This window comes from Tupaia chinensis, unplaced genomic scaffold (genome assembly GCF_000334495.1).
Source record: "Tupaia chinensis unplaced genomic scaffold, TupChi_1.0 Scaffold143936_1, whole genome shotgun sequence".
Classification (NCBI taxonomy): Eukaryota; Metazoa; Chordata; class Mammalia; order Scandentia; family Tupaiidae; genus Tupaia; species Tupaia belangeri.
Genome location: NW_006203787.1, coordinates 1071402 through 1092150, shown reverse-complemented (window position 1 = coordinate 1092150; position 20749 = coordinate 1071402). Strand labels below are relative to the sequence as shown.

The following is a 20749-nucleotide window of genomic DNA, read 5'->3' as shown; positions in this document are numbered from 1 at the left end:
TGATGCAATTTCCACTTCCACTATAACCAAGTCTGGGCTGTCTACCGGAGGGCTGGTCTCTGCAGATCTAAGCCAGCCAAGGCCTCCCAGTTTTCTGTCCATGACACTCAGGGGTGGGCAGCCCTTTCCCAGAGAGTGAAGCAGCGGGGTCCTGGAACCGCCATAACTGAGCACCTGCAGTCAAGCCAGTTCTGCTGAGGCAGGGGTCTTTATTCTTCTCTTTTCATTAAGTGTGAGACCTTGGGCCAGCTGCTCAACAGTTCCAGGCTTTATTTCCTCTGTAAAAGGACAGGAGTAAACCGCATGCCATCTATGCATGGTCTAAGAGCGGGGCAGTGTGGATACTGGCAGAAACGACTTTCTGGGACTGTCTCTGTTTCAGGACTCAGAAAGGACATTGAAGGCATTTGCTGCCTGTATCTTATTTATATAGGACACAGAGCCTGTCTGCATATTTCCTCAAAGGTATCTCACAGTGAAATATAGCTTTAAGAATCAGGCAGTGGGGCCAGCAGGTAGCATGGTGGTGAAGGCACTGGACTCCCACATGGCCAAATGCAGTTCAAATCCCAGACCTGGTAGCTTGCTTTTTCTCTTTCAGTCTCTCTCTGTCCCTCTCTGGGTCAAATTGAATAATAATAATAATAATAATAATATTAAATGAATAATTCTTTTTTTTTTTGGACAGGTTTTTGCTATAGGGTGCGTACGCTCACCAGACAGAAAGAGACAGAGAGACAGAAAGCAAGAAATCACCCCCCAGGGGGATGGCCACGCCGCAATCCCTTCTCCTCCATTCTCCTCTCAGGATCTTGGGCACGCACGCACACGCACCCGGCGTTGAGTTTAAGCCACCAGGTCCGGGACTCGAACCGTGGTCGGCTACATGGGAGTCCAGCGACATAGCCATTACACTAACTGCTGGTCCCAAATAATTCTTTTTTAAAAAAGAATCAAACAGAGTTCTACTTATCATATATTATGTGGAATTATAGAAGTTACCATGGTAATTAGGTGGATTAAAAAATAACAAGAATGATGTCTTGATATTACTTCTCAAGAAAGAGCGCAAACTCCCTTGATAAACAGAAACCGTTGGCTCACTAATTTTTTCAAGAGAAAAGAAAGGGAATTAGGGACAAAGAAAGAAACCAGTTTATATCCATTTATAGGAGGAATCAAATGAAAGCTTCCTGAGAAGCTAGACTCTCAGGTCAGAGAAGCAGCAATGCGCCAACCACCGAATCTCAGGTCAGAGAAGCAGCAATGTGTCAACCACCGGAACACTCGGAAAAAGCGCCCAAGAGGTGAAGAAAGCTCAGCAAGCCGGAGGGGAGAGGCTGCTCTCTCAAGTGGGACCCCAGCAAGAAAATGGCCCCACAACCCTTCAAGTCCCACTGCCGCTGTGACTTCCTGTCCCACCCTACCCTCTGCGAACTGCAAGTCCTCGGCTGGGTCCATGTGAAGATCTTAGAAAGTGAAGAAAGTAGCCGTGAGGCGAGCTCTGTGATCTGGGAACGATCTGCTGGCAGTCCAGTGGGGTCACCCGGCACTCTCTGGCCGTGTTACTGGGGGGTCACCTGGCCGCCTCTGACCGTGTTACTGGGGCGTCACCCGGCAGTCTCTGGCCATGTCACTATGGGGTCACCCGGCCGTCTCTGACAGTGTTACTGGGGGGTCACCCGGCAGTCTCTGGCCGTGTTACTGGGGGGTCACCCAGCAGTCTCTGGCCATGTCACTGTGGGGTCACCCGGCAGTCTCTGGCTGTGTTAAGACTCATTTAAGTTTAGCTTCTATGTACCACAAAGGTAAATGTCGTGTCAACAAACAGGCCCAGTCACAGTCAGTGGTGGCGCCGTGGTAACATGACTGGCCCACGTGAGAAACGTCCTGGGTTCACGTCCTGGCGCCTCCCCGAATGTCAGCATGAGCACCTGTGCCTGTGATTTGGCCTACCTGAGACTGGAGGTGGACTGCGGCGTGTGGACCCTGTCTCTCTGTCTCTCTGTGCTTTCTCGCTCATGGAACAAATAAATAAGTCAACTTTAAGAACAAAACAAAAAACAGACAGGTCCAACAGGCAGAGCTGGAGGCTTTGATGGGGTAACAAAGCAGCCGCCGGGGTATTTGAGCCCACACTGCCCTCCTGGGGACCTGAGCAGGGCAGGAAGGCTCATTAGCGGCCGAGGGACGAAGGCACAGCCGCTGACGGGCTCTTTTCTGCACCAAGCACTGGACGGGCAGGAAAATGGGGGCAAAGTGGTGCCTCTTCTTCCTTCCTCACCTTGGGAAGGGGAAGGCCGAGTCCCAAGCTCTGCGAGCACCCCAAGTAGGCAGGCAGAGGCCAGCTGCACATCGGGACTAAGCTGCACTCGGGACCACGCAGTGGGACTGTTTACGGCTCTCCCTCTAATGGGCCTTGCGCACGGATCTGACACCGTGCAAGTGGGACCTAGACTCCACCCCCGGCCACACAGCGCAGACCACGTGCTGGCAGGCACCAGGCAGCTCCTCTCGCTCCAAGCTGGCTTGACTTGTTCAAAGCCTAGGAAGCCACAGGTGAGCGAACACTGAGACATGAAATTAGAGAATTCTTTCCAGGCTTGAAAATGCATAGCTCTTTTTATATTAAAAAAAATTGAAGTATAATTCATAATCTAAAGCACTTGATAGACAATGTTTTAAATACTGTATCTCAAATTTGTCATTTTCTCTCTCTTTTTTTTTTTGGAGAGGTTTTTGCTATAGGGCACGTGTGCTCGCCAGAAAGACAGAGAGAGATAGAAAGTGAGAAATTGCCACGCCACAAAATCTTCTCCTTCATTCTCCTCTTGGGATCTTGGGCACACACACACACGTGCCTGGTGTGAGTTTAAGCCACCGGGTCCGGTACTTGAACCATGGTCAACTACATGGGAGTCCAGCAACATAGCCATTATGCCATCTGCTGGTCCTCACATTTGTCATCTTCAAACTAAGTGCTGAAAGGCTGGCCCTATAGTCTAGCGGTTAAGGGCGCTGGATTCCACGTAGCCAGCCACAGTTGGAATCCTTGCCTTTGCATCTTGAAAACCCACTGGGGGACTGGCAGGTGGTGTAGTGGTTAAGGTGCAGACTTCCACATGGCCAACCGCGTTTGAGTCCTGAGACACAGTGGCTCGAAACTTTTGCCAGGTGTGTGTGTGTGTGTGTGTGTGTGTGTGTGTGTGCGCCCAAAGTCCTAAGAGGAGAACGAAGGAGAAGGTATTTCAGTGGGGCCACCCCCCCACCCCGAGGAGTGATTTCTCACTTTCTGACTCTCTGTCTCTCTGGTGAGCAGATGCACCCTAAAAGCAAAAATTTCTCAAAACAAACAAACAAAAAACCTACTGGGTGCCCCAGTGGGACAGAGGAACAGAGAAGAGCTGGAGCAACCACACCCCATGGAAGGGTGCTTTCTTCCTCTGTCTCTCTCTGGCCTGTACACACACTCTAGCCATTAAAAAGCCAAAACAAAACGAAACAAAAGCAAGTGCTGAGGAATGAGGTCTTGTGGGCAGAATCTCCACCCACCAAGGGTAACTAACACTCAGATAAGGCACCCTGAAAGCAAGGCCAAGCCCAGGGGCTGGAATATATTTTGCCAGCAAATTAGCCGAAGCTCCCCGACATGGTGAGATGGGTGCGTGGGAGAGGCAGGCTGTGCATGGCTACAAACTACGGGCTATCCTGGCATGGCAGCATCAGGCAGCAGAGACCGGCTCCACACGGACCCCGGCTGGTGCAGGGTTACTTACTCCCAGCAAGTGCAACTCCTCTAGGTAGATTAACTTCAGAATCTGGGCGATATGGACAGGGACATCAGAAAGATTTCAACATTAGTCCAGCTGTGCTCTGCTGCACACTCATAGTACCTTCTCCCCTTACTCTAAGCACACCTCTGCTAAGCAAATACACATGTGAATACACACACCGAACAGAATGGACACCGATGAGAATCACAAGTCAAGGCCATGGTCATGCACGATTTCACTAGCAATGATCACGCTTTTTCAAGGAAGGCACAGACCCAATACACATCTTCATTTCTACAGCGTTTGGATGATTGTGAAAGAGCCTTACACCCACCACCGGGCAATAGGACAGAGATGGTTCCAGAACTTACAATCTTCTTCTCACGTTTGCTATCGTGTTCTAGTGGCATGCAGCTGCCATTGCTTCCTGGGGGCACAATGCAGCCGGGGCTAGGTGCCTGGGGTGGAAGCACGCTCTGCAAAGGTTAAGACACACAGATGCATCACACACACAGACAACGGCAGCAGGTACTTATCAACACGTGCGAGTTAGGACAGCAACGCGACGCTTCCGTCACGTGTGACTAGCGCAGCAGCCAACGTCGCAGGCTACAGTTCAGCTGCGGGTGAATCTGACATGAGTACACAGAGGTTGTGGGCGTAATTAGTTATCAAAAACCAAACAAAAAATAACACCCAAAACACAAAAGACGCAAAGCCTTTAATATGTCTAAAACACTTAGGAAACATCTCCTTCTCACTTGAAAGCTAAAATAGACTTGGAAAGGCCATAAATGCCTAAGAAATGAAACCACAGCATGAACCACAAATGAAACCTTTCACCAGGACCCAGAGTGCCTGAGAGAGAGGCACCTGAGCACAGGATCCCGGCCGGGGTAACCCGCGGTCTGCACGTGGCACCCACTGCACGGCGACCCCGTGCCCCTCTGCTCTGCACAGGACGGCTCAGACATTTACCTCCTGGCTCAGAAGAGGTCTTGCTTCGAGGGCTGTCCTTTTCTTATGCTCCTCTTTGACAGGCATTAGGGGTTTGAAAAACTTTGGTGGCTGAGGAGAGAATGCTTTAAAAGGGCTCACGGTTAAGGCATGAGGGCTCTCGGCTGCACAACCTGGAGGAGACAAAAGGACACACGAGCTCAGGTCCACAGCACGGGCCGACATGCAGGAGGCCGGCCAACAGCCTCGCCCCGGCCGTTTTGCATCTGTGACAACCATGAGAGGGTGAAGCACTGAGACAGGTAGGCAAGGCCAGAGATCAACCTCTCAGTTCAGCGCTGTGGAAGAGCTGGCCAGCGTGCGAGACCTCAGAGAGCAAGCCTCTGCCCTCTTTTCCAGCCCAGCCTGAGTGCCACTCACCAGGCCCGTTTCACCTCATGTACGTTCTCCGTGGCGTGGATACGCAGAGGCCTTACTATCTGAACGAGCATTGGGGCCCTTTTGTCATTTACTGTCCTATTTCTATGACTCGTATTTCCATGGTTGTATTTGCAGTCAGCAGAGAGGAGCTCGACGAGTACTCAGAGAACAAACGTGTGCGTCCTGCTGGAATCCTCTCTGTTTCTCGGGCTGCGCTGCTCTGCATGGCTGCGCTGCTCTGCGTGGCTGCGCTGCTCTGCGTGGCTGTGCTGCTCTGCGTGGCTGCGCTGCTCTGCGTGGCTGCGCAAGGACATTCCTTGCAGGTTCTCATGTCTTACCTTTCGGGCCTCTGTCCAGTTCGCTACTACAGTGGCACTTGGTAGGTAAATATGACACGGCAGAGCCACAGCTGCTGTTCGCATCAAGGCCCGGGGAGACTATTTACGTGATTAAGTGACCACCGGCCAAGCTCATTTCCGGAATCGTTTTTGAACCTGCTTTAGGAGTCAGTCATGTTCCTCCTCAGACTGCCGTCGTTTGAGTATAAAAACCTGACGGAAGTGAATATTCTGCTGGTATAAAACCATGCTGTAGTGCAAGAGTCAGGCACGGTGCCCGGGGAGCTGGATCCCACTTGGTCAACCATGGTTTGAGTTCTGGCCCTGGCGGATTGAAAAACACATAGGCACATGGTGCGTGTGACCAAATCCTGACGGGATGGGGAAACAGAGGAAAAAGTTTTGTGACATGATGACGTCCCATTGGGGGTGCTTACTGCACCCTGTGAGCACATGTGCCTTCTATCAATAATAATAATAATAAATCATATAATGGGACCCGGAGGTGGCATCATAGTTAAGGCACTGGCCTCCCACATGGTCAACTACAGTTCGAGTCCCGGACCTGGTGGCTAGCTTTTTCACCCCATCCCCCACCCCCATCTTTCTAGCAAGCACACATGCCCTATAGCAAATTTAATTTTCACAACTCTTAAAAAAAAAAAAAAAAAGACTCCTGTAATAAGATTTGTTAGTGTGTCTTGAACCTGATCTCAAACTCAGGAAACACTAAATGAACCATGTTTAGAAATTCTACAGTGAGGGACCAGCAGTTACTGTAATGGCTATGTCGCTGGACTCCCATGTAGTCAACTGCGGTTCACGTCCCGGACCCGGTGGCTTAAAACTCACGCCGGGTGCGTGTGCGTGCGTGCCCAAGATCCCGAGAGGAGAATGGAGGAGAAGGGATTGCGGCGTGGCCATCCCCCCTGGGGGGTGATTTCTCGCTTTCTGTCTCTCTCTCTCTCTCTCTCTCTGTCTGGCGAGCGCATGTGCCCTATAGCAAAAACCTCTCCAAAAAAGAAAAAAAAATTATACAATGATTAAAAAAAAGCCTACTGTTATTATCTGGATGCATGTTGGACACAAAAGAGGAAATGAGGGGAAAGAGCACGATGTTCTGTTTGAGAAGATGGTCTGGATCATCTAGCTAACTGGCATTGCAGCTCCTTCTGACGACCACGGATGGAGAATGGTCTGTTCGTGCGTTTCCTGAATAAGAAAGAATCTCACCACTCCCTTCTTTACTCCTCCGAGGAGAATCCCTGGGTAAAGTTCCGTAACACGCCACATCTTGGTAACTGGAGCTGTAGTCGGACACATCTAACTGGTTCTCCAGCCAACCCTACGGGGTAAAAATACGGGTTAGCGCTGGTTAAATCAGCCTAAGATGAGAAATGACGCCCCGCTCAGACTTCCTCCTTCCTCACAGCAGTACGGACTCTTCATCGTTATGACACATTCTAAACACAGGCAAAATGCTGAATGACGTAACAAATACTGTCATACCCAGAGTACGCCCGAGGAGATACACTTCAGTGCCTTACTGCACTTGTTCAAGGTTTAATAAAATAATGAGAAATGTAGTGAAACCCACATTTGAACCTCTGCATGGCCTATTTCCTTGTCCTCCCTCCTCAGACGCAGCCACTTTTATCTCTTGGCCATACAAACAGGGTGACCGGATAATTTAAAGACTAAATTGATAGGCTTTTGAAAGAACAACTCTCCAAAGTTTTACCAAGAATTCTGAGTCGCAGGCAAACATTGGTCTCCAAGCACAGTGGACGGTATGGTAATTCTAGTGTTCCTGAGACCCGAAGGTTTCAAACAGACATACGGTATTGGCATATTGAAGAAAGAAAACTCCTGGTACAGCAGATGAACTTACTCTTTTTTTAATTGCCAGCAGTGGAGCTTGCCAGAGACAGAAAGAAAAAGAGAGAAACCACCCCCTATAGGACATGGTTAGGCCACAATCCTTTTCCCTTTATTTCTCCATCTGTCAGGAATGTCAATCACTTAAGAGCTAGGCCTATAAACACACAGGTATTTATTCAGTCATGTCTGGTATTATCCTGGGTCATGCATGCACACACTGTCACCTGGTGCTCTTCAACTCACCAGGGCTGGGATTCGAACATGGCTGGTCATAAGGATCTGACTCCCTTAATTACTAGGCTACGGGCTGGCCCCATATGAGCTTATTTAATCTCATTGCAACTTCTCAGGACTTAGTTACCTCCAAAGACTAAACTTCAAACTTCTTTACAGCAAAATCTGTGTCCCCACACTCTCTAGCACAGTAATTCATTTCCATGCTCAAGAAATGTGTGCTGAAGAAGATAATGTTGCAAACTGCTCTTAAATTTACTACTTTTTTAATGCCAGAGGGCATATCAGCATGAGAGAGAAAGGGAAAAAAAACACCCCCCAAAAGGGCCTGGTCAATAGCCACCCTTTTTCCTCCAATTCTCCATCCCGTGTGGACCCTGGGTATGCACACATGTGCTTTTGTGGTTTTCAGTTACGGAGGCCAGGATTCAAACCCTGGTCGGTCATGTGGGATCCAGCTTCCTCACACAGCGCTTACGTATTGCAGTATGAGGCCAGCCTGTCCTTCATTTTAAATCCATTGTTTTGCTCATTTGAACTCATTTTGATTTTGCTATGGTGGCTTAATACCTCCTTCAATCACTGAGAGTAAGGCCTATAAACACACAGGCACTTATTCAGTCATGTGTGGTATTATCCTGGTATGGAATGAACGCATCTGAGAAGTAAGCATGTAATACCGAGAATACACAGCAATTTCACACCAAGTATTCGATCTTAAAAATGGAGACATGCAGAGAAGGACTTGCCCAAGACTAAGAAGAGAAGCCCGGGGATTTTAAAAGCACTAAGATCCCCTAATTTCCCAAATTTATTCAACCTTGCCATGCCCACAGGTGCACACCTTGTCATCTTCGTCAAAGCCAGAAAGGTCTCCTCGACTGGAAGAGACCTGTGAGAGAGAGAGTTTTTTCAATGTGTGTTATAATGGGATGCGTTTAAAATATATACATAAATAAATAGAATGTCACAGGTACAGCTGAGGCCTGAATGACCTTCTTCCCTCCCTTGCAGTAATGGCTATCCTCCATTTGGGGTGTATGATTTCCATACATGTTTTATGTAAGTACACGTGTATAGACCCACAAATGACACGCAGTGTTATTCTGTATGTGTCTATATTTCATGTAAGTGGTGGCTTACTGTACACTGTCTTCTTTGGTGGTCTAACAACTTCTTTGTTCCAGTCCCCTACTGATGAACATCTGGGCTGCTTCTGATACTTTTCTATCACAAACTATGAAGAAATAAACGTTCCTGTCACTGTCCGCACGTGCCCACCAGCTGAGCGGTACGAGTACTGACGTGTGTACTGTTTTCAGGATCATCCTGTTCGCAGCACGACTCGTGTATCCAGGTGGACCCTGGAGAATGGACTAAAGGCTGAAGGTGATGTATGTATACTGCTTATTTTTTTTAAAGAAATATTTAATTCCATTTATTATTATTATTATTACTATTATTATGTTTTCATTTGGCCAGAGAGAGAAAGGGAAAGTGAGAAAGTAAGTCACCAGGTCCGGGACTCGAACCGTAGTCAGCCATGTGAGAGTCCTTCACCTTAACCACCATACCACCTGCTGGCCCAATGTATGCATACTCTTGGCCTTGGTTTTCCAAAGGGATCTTAGGATCAGTTTATCAATCTTAGAAAAAAATGCTGCGAATTTACAATCAGCTTGTGGACACGTGCTAACTTGGTGCTGTGGATTCACGTCAGTGAACACAGTCATTATGCTGGTTCGGGTCTTCCTTTAGGTGCGAGCTGTGCTCAGGTTTACCCTTTCTCTTCTGATTTCATTTTTGCAGGACATTTCCATCTTGTTTAAGCTGGCCCATTTATCACAGAGGATGCTCACACTGACCTGCTCTCTCTGCGGTGTAGTCTCCTTTTCGCTCCCAATAATACCTGGTTCCTCTCTCATCTTTTCTTCTCCTATCCCGTCAATCTTAACTGAAAGTCAGTCCATTTGACCAGGTTGTACAAATAATCTGGGTTTTAGCTTCTTGATTCTATGATTCATATATATTCTGCTTACTATTTATTATTCCCTTCTCTATTTTGTTATATTTCTTTGTAAGTTTATTTATTTATCCTGAGAGAGAAAAGGAAAGACAAATCCCCCTCAAGAGGACCTTCCTGCGATTCTCCCTTCCCACAGCTGCCCAGCCACCCATGCATTTTCCTCCCTAATATGTATTCTCCTTGAACTTTCTGGAGCTCTCTGGCGTGCCTCCCCAGTGCAAAGAGCATCAGGCTGGCATCTGTCCCACTGCCAGATGTCCAACGCCCCTGCAGGAGCCCCCAGGGCCGAACCCCGAGACGTGCCCACGAGGAGCAGACCCCGGCCGGGAGCACTCACGTTGTGGACGTTGGGCGTGCTGACGCTCCTCCGGATGTGCCGGGCTTTGGCGGAAAGTGCTTCTTTAACCGTGACAGCCTATAAATAGATGGTCATTGAAAATGACATTTATTCTTTCTTCTGATTATGAAGGAACACGTGCTGATGTATAGAAGATTTAGAAAATACAGAAGTAGAGATCACTTCAATCCTACACACGCCCGTCTTTACAAAACTGAAGTCTTACTATACCCATTTTTTTCCATAGATAAAATTGGAAAACTGCTCAATGAGACACATTTACATGGTAAGTTTTTATACAGCAGAGGAGAGAAAACAGAGAAGAGATACCTCTGTACATCTCACTTGCCAGCGATAGTAAGTTTATGTTGTTTGTATTTATTCAGGCACCAATGTAGGTGAGATTTCCATGAAGGGCAGATTTTTTTCTTTTTTTCTTTGAAGAGGTTTTTGCTATAGGGCGCATACTCTTGACAGAACGATAAAGACAGAGAGACAAAAAGCAAGAAATCACCCCCCCTGGGTGGGGGGGAATGGCCACACCGCAATCCCTTCTCCTCCATTCTTCTCTCAGGATCGTGGGCACGTACACACACATGCCTGGCATGAGTTTAAGCCACCAGGTCCGAGACTTGAACTGCAGTCAACTACGTGGGAGTCCAGCAACATAGCCATTACACCAACTGCTGGTACCATGGGCAGATTTCTTTTCTGACAGGTGCCAGTGTTTTCTTCCTGCTGTTCAACACATGCTTTTTTTAAAAATAAGTTTTATTTCTATCCTTAATTTCTTCTCTTTTTAACAATCATTTATTTATTTATTTATTTATTTTATTATTACTGTTTTTTAATTTGCTATAGGGCACATATGCTTATAAGAAAGAGACAGAGAGCGAGAGCGGGTGCACAAGCCGCTAGGTCCCAGACTCGAACCGCAGTCAGCCATATGGGAGTCCAGCACCTTAACCACCATGCCACCTGCTGGCCCCTCAATACACACTTTCTAAAACATCAGCTATCGCGCCAATGGAAAGGTGTCCCCGTCTGTAGTTCCACTGGTTAGTGGATTATTTACACTTGAATGTCCTGATGCCACCCCAAAAGTTAGGAGACAGTACGGGTCCATGGTCACACATGTGGGCTTCTGAGTCATGCCACCCCTTTGGGGTTCACGTCTCCCTAGCTGTGCAACCTGAGGCGAGTGAGCGAGCTTCTCTCAGCCTCGATTTTCCCATCTGAGAAAGGGGATTTCAACAATGCTTACTGCGGAAGGTGTATCAAAACCACTCAGGCATAGTGCTTGGCAAGCAGGAAGTAACCAGTACAAGTCAGTTATTCTTGTCACTATTCTGTCAGAGTGCTCTCTCTCTTATGATTGGTAACTGCCAAAGGACATGTGTGTTTATCAGAGACAGAGAGAGAGAGAGTACCCCCAGGTCTGCACTGCAATCACTTCTCTTCCATTGCTCCATCCTGTTGGGATTCGGGGCACTCGTGCACACGCATCTGGTGTGTTTCAAGTTGCTGGGGCTGGGATTCAAACCATGGTTGGCCAAGTGAGATCCAGCTCCATTAACCACTAAGCCATGGGCCTAGCCTGAAGGTGCTCTCTAAGGGGCTTACTACTCGAGTGCTCCTGTCTGACAGGTTCAGAGAGGTGTTCAGTAAGCAAGCGCCTCTTTGCCCAGTGTGGGTGAAGGGCTGATGGCCTCCTGTTCTGATCTAGGTATCAGTTATTCAGGCCAGCAGGTAGTGTGGCCGTCAAGGCACTGGATTCCCACAAGGCTGACTGTGGTTCGAGTCCTGGACCTGGAGGCTTGCAAATCACACTGGGGACGTGTGTGTGAGTGGCCTAAATCCCATGAGGGGATTTAGGAGGAGAAAGAACTGTGATGTGGGCAACCCTTGGGGGCTGGGGGTGGTTTTTCGCTTTCCTTCTCTCTGCCTCTCTCTCTCTGGTGAACGCAGGTGCCCCCCAGTTCAGAAAGACCTGAAACAAACACACACAGAACCGGGTGACTCCCCGGCCGGAGCCGCTCCAGGCTCAGGATGTTCTCCAGCTGCAGCACGCCCCGCGTGTACTTCTCGATGTACGTCTCCCCATCACACGTGCCCTCGCTGTCGCTCCTGGCCGCCAGCAGGGCCAGCGTCTCCCGGTCCTCGATCTCCTCGGTGGCCTGAAGGGACAGGAGAGACACGACCACACTTGTACGTAAACAATGGTTTCATCAAAGGCGCGAGGAGAACATACACATAGAGCACGCATCCTCTGTGGTTTCTCAGGGCAGTATTTTACAGAGGAGTGCACGGCTTACCTTTGGTATATTGGATACTATTTCATAGGTTACTCCACAGGAATAAAATATGTTTTTCAACGATATTCTCCTCTTCAAACTCTGTGTGAAACTCTGGTAGAGAAGAAGAGCTGGATTAAGAAGAGCTGGACTAAGCCATATGAAAATGGGAGTTACTGATCTCTCCCATGACTGAGACGGCACCCCCAGCTGGGTCTGGTACCTCGATGCGTGCCCAGCCCCATTAGTCACTGATGGTGGGCACGCACATGCCCAGCGCGCTTGGGAGGTCCTGGTCACGAGCCTGGAGCCTGTGCACGTGGGCTGGCCTCCCAGGGGGCTGCATCTTACTGCCATGTCGCTGTGCACCACCCCTCCCACCCAGAGTTTTTACACACACACACACACACACACACACACGCACACACACAGATGATACTCTGCAAAGCAGAAAAAAAAAATAACAAGTGAGCCTAAAAGTCCTATCTCCGGCCCTGAGAGACACCGATGTCCAGAACCCATCCGGGGATGAGACTCCAGAGTCGGCCCGGGGCGTGTGCCTGCCTCTCTCCCAGCTGCTGCCCACGCTGATCTCTCCACGCCCACTCGCACCTCCCAGACAGTGGGAGAATGCTGCAGAGGACAGTTCTGCTCACGGCACCCCTAGGATGGGAGTTGGCAGGGCGGTCGCGGCGGGAGTGCACTGGACTCTGCATCTGTCCCGGTTTCTCACTGACCCATTTGCCCTGACACTTTACCACTCAGCCTCAGCCTTCCCACGTTTCTTTCTTTTCATTTGCCAGAGAGCACGTGTGCTTGTCAGAGACAGAGGGAGAGGGAGAGGAAAAGGGAGAGGGAGGCCACACCCCCACAGGGAACAGCGACACTGCTGCCCCTCCTCCTGAGACTTTCAGGCATGTGCACACGTGTGCCCGGCATGCCTTCCAAGCTGCTGGGGCTGGGGCCGGACCTGCATAGCCGGCCATGGGGGATCTGCTGCCTTAACCCCCAGGCCATGGGCTCGCCTGCAGTTTTTCCACTTCTCGGACAGTGAACTGCCAGAGCTCAGTGCCTGCTAGGATTATGGGCCCTGCGTGAGTCAAGGTGAGAAAGAGCTCAGTGAAAACCATCCACCTGTGTCCTCTCGCCCATGTTCTCGGACAAATGAGGACCAAGACTGGGCCTTGGCCAGTGTGGTCACATTTCACACGTGCACTGCACTAGTGCCACGAGACAAAGAAGAGCCAGCCCTGGGCGTGTGGGCACCACGGCGGAACCGCCCTGTGGCTACCTGCTTATTGTAGATGTTGGCTGCGATCCGTTTCCGTAACACCAGCTCCATGGCAGCCGGGTGGCTGAGCTGGACCGTGGCCTTCACGATGAGGTAAATCCTTTCGTTCTGCGGCGTGACCCTATTCAGGTGAACAGAGTCATGCACGGAGGAGTCCCAGGAGGCTGTGGCTGAAACCTGGGGGAGAGGGGACAATGGGAGGTGGATACAAGAACCGACAGCTGGAGCAGTTGGGCGTGACGGGTGACCGGAAGAAAACCCACCCAACTCAATCCAGTGAAAGACATTTCCTGTCTTGACTTTTTTAACAACACAAATGTTCTAATGTTTTCTTTGAGCTTTTTTCTATGTTAATTTTTTTTTTATTGCCAAGTGGTGCAAACACTCCCCAGAGAGAGAGAGAGAGACAGAGGGAGACACAGAGGGAGAGTCAGGAGACACATACACACACAGGCACCCGGCATGTTTCCCAAGCTGCTGGGGCTGAGATTCGGATTGCAGTTGGCCATGTGGGATCCGACTCCCTTAACCACTCACTAGGCTACGGGGCTGGCCCTTAGTTTGTCTCTCATGAGAGAGAGACAGAGAGACAGATGCCCTTGATACAATGCTCCACCCAGCCTCCCAGCCAGCCAGGATCACAGGTACACAGGCAAACCCAGGATGTGCAGGTCCACCTGGGGTCTCAACCCGTGGCCCCCAGGTGGCTCCAGCACTGCTCAGCAGTGCCCTCCCCCTGTGCCACCGTGGACGGGCCTGCTGTTGTTTTAATTCCCTCTTCCTGAAAGCAGAACCACAGCAGCTGAACTAAAAGACAGGCCCGCCGGGCCGTCGTGCTGATGGAGAACTCTGGCCGCCTTACCTCCTCGTCACTGTGCTTGATGATAGGTAGGTAGAAAAACTGGCTGCCGTGCTCCTTGGGCAGGATGGAGTTCACGCCCGACGCGTGGGGGCCGACGAGCTGCTCATTGGCACTGAGGTCATCGGCTAGCCAAGTCCATGGGATGGAAGAGGGGGGAAAGTTTTTAAGCAAACATCAAAAATGTAAAAAGACGGTTTTCACAGATGAAGTTTACATATTTTATTTTTTTTCTTTCATTCCTTTTCCTGAAGTTGAAATAGAGACTCTAAGACTCAGAATAGCTTTTATTCCTTAAAAATACAAAACAGGAGCCAACAGGTTGCCCATGAGCTTCCTGTAAGATGGGATGAATATATTCTATATGTCCTGGGAACAAACATTTTCACTAAACACACTCTGGCACTTGCTGCCTTCTGCTGTCAAGTCCTCCTAAAACCTACTGTAAGGTTTATGTCATAGCTACTGATACGATGTACCCTAAATTAGACCTTTAAGCAGTTAAATTATCCACTTAAAAACTGAAGTCTGGAGCACTTAGGAGAAATACGAAAATCATCTTCTCCCAATGTCTTCCCCGATGTGGGGCTCGCCCTCCACCCCGCTCTATAAGCGACCACCCAGTCTTTGCCAGGAGACCTACAGTAGCAGGGGACGCACAACCTCGGGAGGCTCACCTTCTCCTTTCAGGGTTCAAAACTTCCTCAAGGGAAGAGTCAAAGCTGCCCTCCCACATCTTTCCTCCAGGAAAGAAGGTTCTCAGTTGTGCTTGGAGGAGCTTCAGGGCCCTAAGAAAGGCCCTGACACCCCCCCCCCCAAGGAACTGAGGGACTCTGCTTTCACTTCCCACGTATGGGGTTCCATCTGAGATCTCATTTGGAAAAGGGCTCACTGCTGAAACGCACTGAGAACCGTTCTTTTCGGCTCAGGTCAGTTGCCATTAAGGCCGACTTGTCCTGCAGAGGCACGGCACGATCCTTCGGGCTCCCGGACTGTTAGGGGTGGAGGGCAAATCCCACTATGCGGAAGTACAGATGCCGAGCCCCCATCCAGCCTGAAGAGTCAGAATCTTGGGGGGATTATTTTCACAGGTAACTTTTTTTTTTTTTTAATTTGCCAGAGGGCATGTGTTCTCATCAGAGAAAGACACAGACAGAAAGGGAAAACGAGGATGCACCCCCCAGGGGCACGGTCATGCCGCCATCCCTTCTCCCCCACCTCTCCCTTTGGGATTTTGGGCACACATGCACGTGCGCCTGGCATGTCTTTTAAGCTCTCTAGTCTGGGACTTGAACCACGTGCTCGGCCTGTGGGGTCTGGTCGCCTTAACCACCAGGCCACCAGCTGGCTCTTCCATTAATGTTTCAGAGCAATCGCTTTGCTGTTCTCTCTGCAGTTCTTGATCTTCCCAAGTGTCATCTTTTTAAAATTTTGTATTAAATATCCCAAATTCTAGTGATTCTACATGTCACACTTATACATATTTGATAGAATCAAAAATGACACATAAAAACTACTACATAAGAATGTTTAGTTTTTTGGGGTTTTTTTGGGGGCTGGGGGAGATTTTTACTCTAGGGCGCGTGCGCTCACCAGACAGACAAAGAGAGACAGGGAGACAGAAAGCGAGAAATCATCCCCCAGGGGGAATGGCGACGCCACAATCCCTTCTCCTCCATTCTTCTCTTGGGATCTTGGGCATGCACGCACACGCGCCCAGCGTGAGTTTTAAGCCACCGGGTCTGGGATGCGAACCGCGGTCGACTACGTGGGAGTCCAGCGACATAGCCATTACGTTAACTGCTGGTTCCCCATAAGAATGTTCAGAAAAGTGATTTAGAAACCAAAATAATGTGAGTGTGAATAGATTACAAATCATAATTAAACGTGATAACATCTGAATTTTAAGTGTCTACTTACCATTCAAATCAAGGAAGAGAACAGGGATGTGGGTTTCCATTCCGGGAGGTGGGACCCTAAATTTAATGACAAAATTTAATCAAAACACAACATGTGTCTTAACATTTTGTTAGCTAAGATGTCGCAGAGCCCTGGAAACAGAAGAGGACCACTGTGGACAGGCAGAGTCTATGAGGGACATAGTTTCTCTTATTTTTTAAAAAGATTTATTTAATTTATTCATTCATTTATTTTAATTTGATCAGAGAGAGACACACAGAGAGAGAGGGAAAGTGAGAAAGCAAGCCACCAAGTCCAGGACTTGAACCACAGTTGCCATGTGGGAGTGTCTAGCACCTTAACCACTATGCCATCTGCTGGTCCAATACTTTATCTTGAAACTTTCCTGCTAATGTGAATTATCTGAATTATGTGACTTGTGTAGAAGTTACACAAATCACACTTAATTTGTTAAAACCAAGTTTCTCTGGGGACCAGCAGTTAGCGTAATGGTTATGTCGCTGGATTCCCATGTAGTTGACCATGGATCGAGTCCCAGACCCTGTGGCTTAAACTCATGCTGGGCGCGTGTGCGTGCGTGCCCAAGATCCTGAGAGGAGAATGGAGGAGAAGGGATTACGGCGTGGCCATCCCCCCCGAGGGGTAATTTCTTGCTTTCTGTCTCTGTCTCTCTCTGTCTAGCAAATGCACGTGCCCTATAGCAAAAAAAACTCTCAAAAAAACAAAACAAAACAAAACAAACAAACAAAAAAAAAACCAAGTTTATTTGCAGCCTCTCTGGAGCTAATTCTGTGCTAGGGCTGGCGATGCTGGAGTGCAATAGGGAGGGTCAGAGTCCAGAGGGAGACACCGAAAGAGACGGGAGCGAAAGGTTTGAAGGGACAGAGGGGCAGGGCTGTGCTCAGGGCCGACACACGGTGCTTCCTCACAGACTGACCTGACTGCCTCAGAACCATCTCTGAGGCCTCTTGTAACGAAATTCCAGGCCTGTCCTTCTCTTCTAAATCAGACTAGCTAGGGAGGGTACCCCAGGAGTCACAAACACTCAAGATGATCCAAGCTTTGAAAACATCGCAGAGAGAGACTGGGGTAAAGGGAAGGACTGTCTAGACAGGGCTGTGAGGGGCAGAACGAGACTGGGAATGAGCTAGCTGTCCACAAGGACTCACCAGCAAACACGAGCGATCGTCAAGAAGTTCATGGGAAATGCGTCTTATGGAAACAATTACACATACATTTGAAAAGTTTTTCACATCGAGATGAGCTCGTACTTTAATCCCATCTGCCATGAACTTTCTGATGTCTCCGCGTATACTGTATGTGACCTACGAGTTTCTAGCACAACCGCAGAATGGGCAGGGAGAAACATTAGGTGGTGGAACCAGCAGATGGAGTAATGGCTATGTCGCTGGACTCCCATGTAGTGACCGCAGTTTGGGTCCTGGACCCGGTGGCTTAAACTCACGCTGGGCACATGTGCGTGCGTGCCCAAGATCCCGAGAGGAGAATGGAGGAGAAGGGGCTTGGGCATGACCTCACCCCCTGGGGGGTGATTTCTCGCTTTCTGTCTCTCTGTCTTTCTGGTGAGTGCACGCGCCCTACAAAAACCAAAGGAAGAAAAAGGAAGACATTGGTGGCAAATGATGTGTCTGGAAAGTCAGGCTTTCTAGCTTCATGCACCAACCTGCTCTCGGTTACACTCATTTATCACCGTAACTCACGAATGACTCTATGTCCGGCCAAAGGAGGCGAACCAGGCATGCACAGTCTGCTCTGAAGGAGTCCGACTCCTCTTAAACGCCCGGCGCATGTTCTCATTATAAGAACGAGGCCAGGAAACTGTGGCAGCCGCTTCCCGTTAATGAATGGGGACAAAAGGCATTCTCTGCGCAGTGTAATAGTCGAGGCTCTAGGAGAACACACAAGGTACTTTATTTATACCCTCTTTAATTCTCACAACACTACTCCAAAGGCCGCTCTAGTGACAGACATGAGTGAGCCTCGGAGAAGCTAAGGAAGTACACTGCGGAGTGGCAGGTGGAGACTATCCGGGTCTGGCTCCCTGCGGAGCTGGGCAGCAGGCTGCTGTCATGAGCTCGCCTGGGGGTGGCTGGGACCCGCTGACTCGGCATCGTGCATGCAGTACTGGAGGGCCTACCCTGAGCTCACCACCACGCTGAGGAGATAGCACGGCAAATTCGATGTATTTTCTGCCCTCGTCAACAACCCTCTGGAAACATTCTTCTCGTGAGCCAAAGGAAGAAGAAAAGGATTTCTGGAGATCAGGAAACAGCACCCACGCTGCTAAGGAGAGCAGCAGGGAGAGTGGGGTCTGATGCCAGGTAACCAGTGCGCCCTGGCTCCCAGCGGGGGAAGCCAGCTACAGCAGGGAAGGAAGCAATGGGAGGCAGGGGCCTTCCCTGGGCAGCTCAGGGAACACCCATGAAAACTGTGCATGGCTCCTGCCCGGGCAGTCTGTGCCATCTCACCACGCCAGTGCAGAAGGGAGGCCAGCCTTACCAGTCGGCGGGCGCCCCAGGGATGCCGCTGCCAGGGGCCGGCACCAGCACGGCGTTCCTCTCCTCGGTCAGGCCCACCCACTGGCCCACAAGCCGGGCTTCCCGTTCCACGTCGTCTTCTGTTTTCTCTGCAGAACAAAGTGAGGGGATGAGCACCAGCAAGAAAGGACGGTTTCTCTCTCCTCAGTGAGTGCATATACCCTCTGGCAAATAAAGTAAAATAATGAGTGAGTGGTCAGTAGCCACAATGGAACTCATCTTTAAAAAAAAAAAACACAATCTGAATTTCAGATAAGCAGACTTTCACTCATGATATCTATAAGCAGCACAAACATCCACCATCTCCCCAACAGAGGGGCCCATGCTCTGGAGTTCAAGCGGGGCCACCCAGAAGAGCTACGAGATGCTGGAACAGCAGAGGAAGATCCCGTAAGCCAGGACTGGGAGAAAAGGCACTGGAGGGCCAGCCCGTGGCCTGATGGTGAATATAACTGACTCTCACATGGCTGACGGTGCAGTTCGAGTCCTGGGACTAGCTAGCAGCTTGAGAGACACCCCAGGAGCAAGTACATGCAGCCCAAAACCCCGAAAAGAGAAAGAGAGGGGAGGGCAGTGAGGCATGACCACCCTCCCTGCCCTCTCTTTCTGTCTCTCCGGCAAATGTACACACTTTGGAAAATTTTTAAAAAGAAAAGGGCTCTGGAACAGCAGTGGGAGGACTTCGGTTCTGTGATTTACAGAGCGACTGGGCAGATGAGTCTCGGCCTCCTCACTTGTCAAACAGGGAGAATCCAAGTCTTAGTGACTTCGCGGACTCACTGGAAGGATCAAATGAAATGGCAGCTGTGACGCTGCTGTACAAAACTCTCCACCAGCTTACAAAGATGGCATTAGAAAACACCGCATAATTCACTCTAAAGCGATGTTCTTCATGTGTATTACAAAAGGGATTCTGTCTGATAGATTTTGAAATCCTCTTACACACAATGCAATTCTGGAACCAACATGGAAAAGTCCTCAGAGGGAGTTCTCAACAGAAGCGTGAGCACATACACAGACCCCAGAGGCTGAGCCCCGAAGTGTTTTCAAGGGAGAGCTTCGCTAACTTTCATATGACATGGATTAACACTGATGACGTGTTCTTGGCAGGCTCGACCACATGAACAGACCATGGGGTCGGGATGAGAGACTAAGAATATTTATTTAACTGTCAAAGGGAGCGTGCACTTGCCACAGAGAGAGGGGAGAACGAAAGCACCCCTCACTGGGGCATGGTCAGGTTGCAATCCCTTCTCCATTTCTCTATCCCCTTGGGATATGGGGCATACATACACATGGGCCTAGCATGTTTTTCAAGCAGCCAAGATCAAGATTCAAACCAAGGTCGACCATGTGCGTTCTATCTCCTTTAACCACTAGGCCGTGGGGCTGGTCTGAGAGGCTAAGAATGTCAAGAGAAGATTTCTACTCTAGAATCCAAGCGGCCATTGCCAGTGTGAGCAAAATGGCCTGTGAGTGGCACTGGATGGGACACTCTGAGCCAGCTAAGGGCATGGCTAAGGCCCAGAAGGAGCTGGGCACTTACCTGCCACATGGTATGGCTTTAGAGGTAACACTTTCGCTGCTGAAAACCCTAGGTTCTGGAGCCTGGGATGCTTTGTACGGGTACCTCAGTATTAGTAACACTGGGCTCATCAAAATAAAATTTGAGCTTGACACTGAATGTTCCAGTTTTATAAAAACGTACCACTTCCTAATGCAGCACCTTCGTAAACTAACAGTGTACCATCTGATTCGCTGACGTCTATAACTGTTGCAGGGTCACAAAACTGAGATGCTATTATCCAAGCAAAGGAAGAGAGCAAGCTGTGCCCTCGTGTACAAGCAGTGGGGCCAGTGC

General features: G+C 49.5%; 1 protein-coding gene and 1 long non-coding RNA gene across 3 annotated transcripts in view; one reads left to right on the top strand and one right to left on the bottom strand.

The window, feature by feature from the left end:
• Positions 1-20749, bottom strand: part of KIF13A (kinesin family member 13A) — a 180293-nt gene that overhangs the window by 8243 nt on the left and 151301 nt on the right. The window contains 11 exon segments of the mRNA XM_027767133.1: positions 4145-4249; positions 4752-4903; positions 6722-6833; positions 8448-8495; positions 9967-10046; positions 11993-12143; positions 12282-12374; positions 13552-13728; positions 14414-14538; positions 16331-16386; positions 18851-18977. Of these exon segments, the coding sequence (XP_027622934.1) occupies positions 4145-4249; positions 4752-4903; positions 6722-6833; positions 8448-8495; positions 9967-10046; positions 11993-12143; positions 12282-12374; positions 13552-13728; positions 14414-14538; positions 16331-16386; positions 18851-18977 (1226 nt within the window).
• LOC106733505 (uncharacterized) lies at positions 8554-11978 on the top strand. Of its 2 annotated transcripts, none has more exons than XR_001369555.2 (3): positions 8554-8992; positions 10214-10252; positions 11935-11978. It is a non-coding gene; the product is annotated as an uncharacterized LOC106733505 (long non-coding RNA). The 2 variants fall into 2 exon arrangements; XR_001369554.2 differs by having other exon boundaries at positions 8554-8997.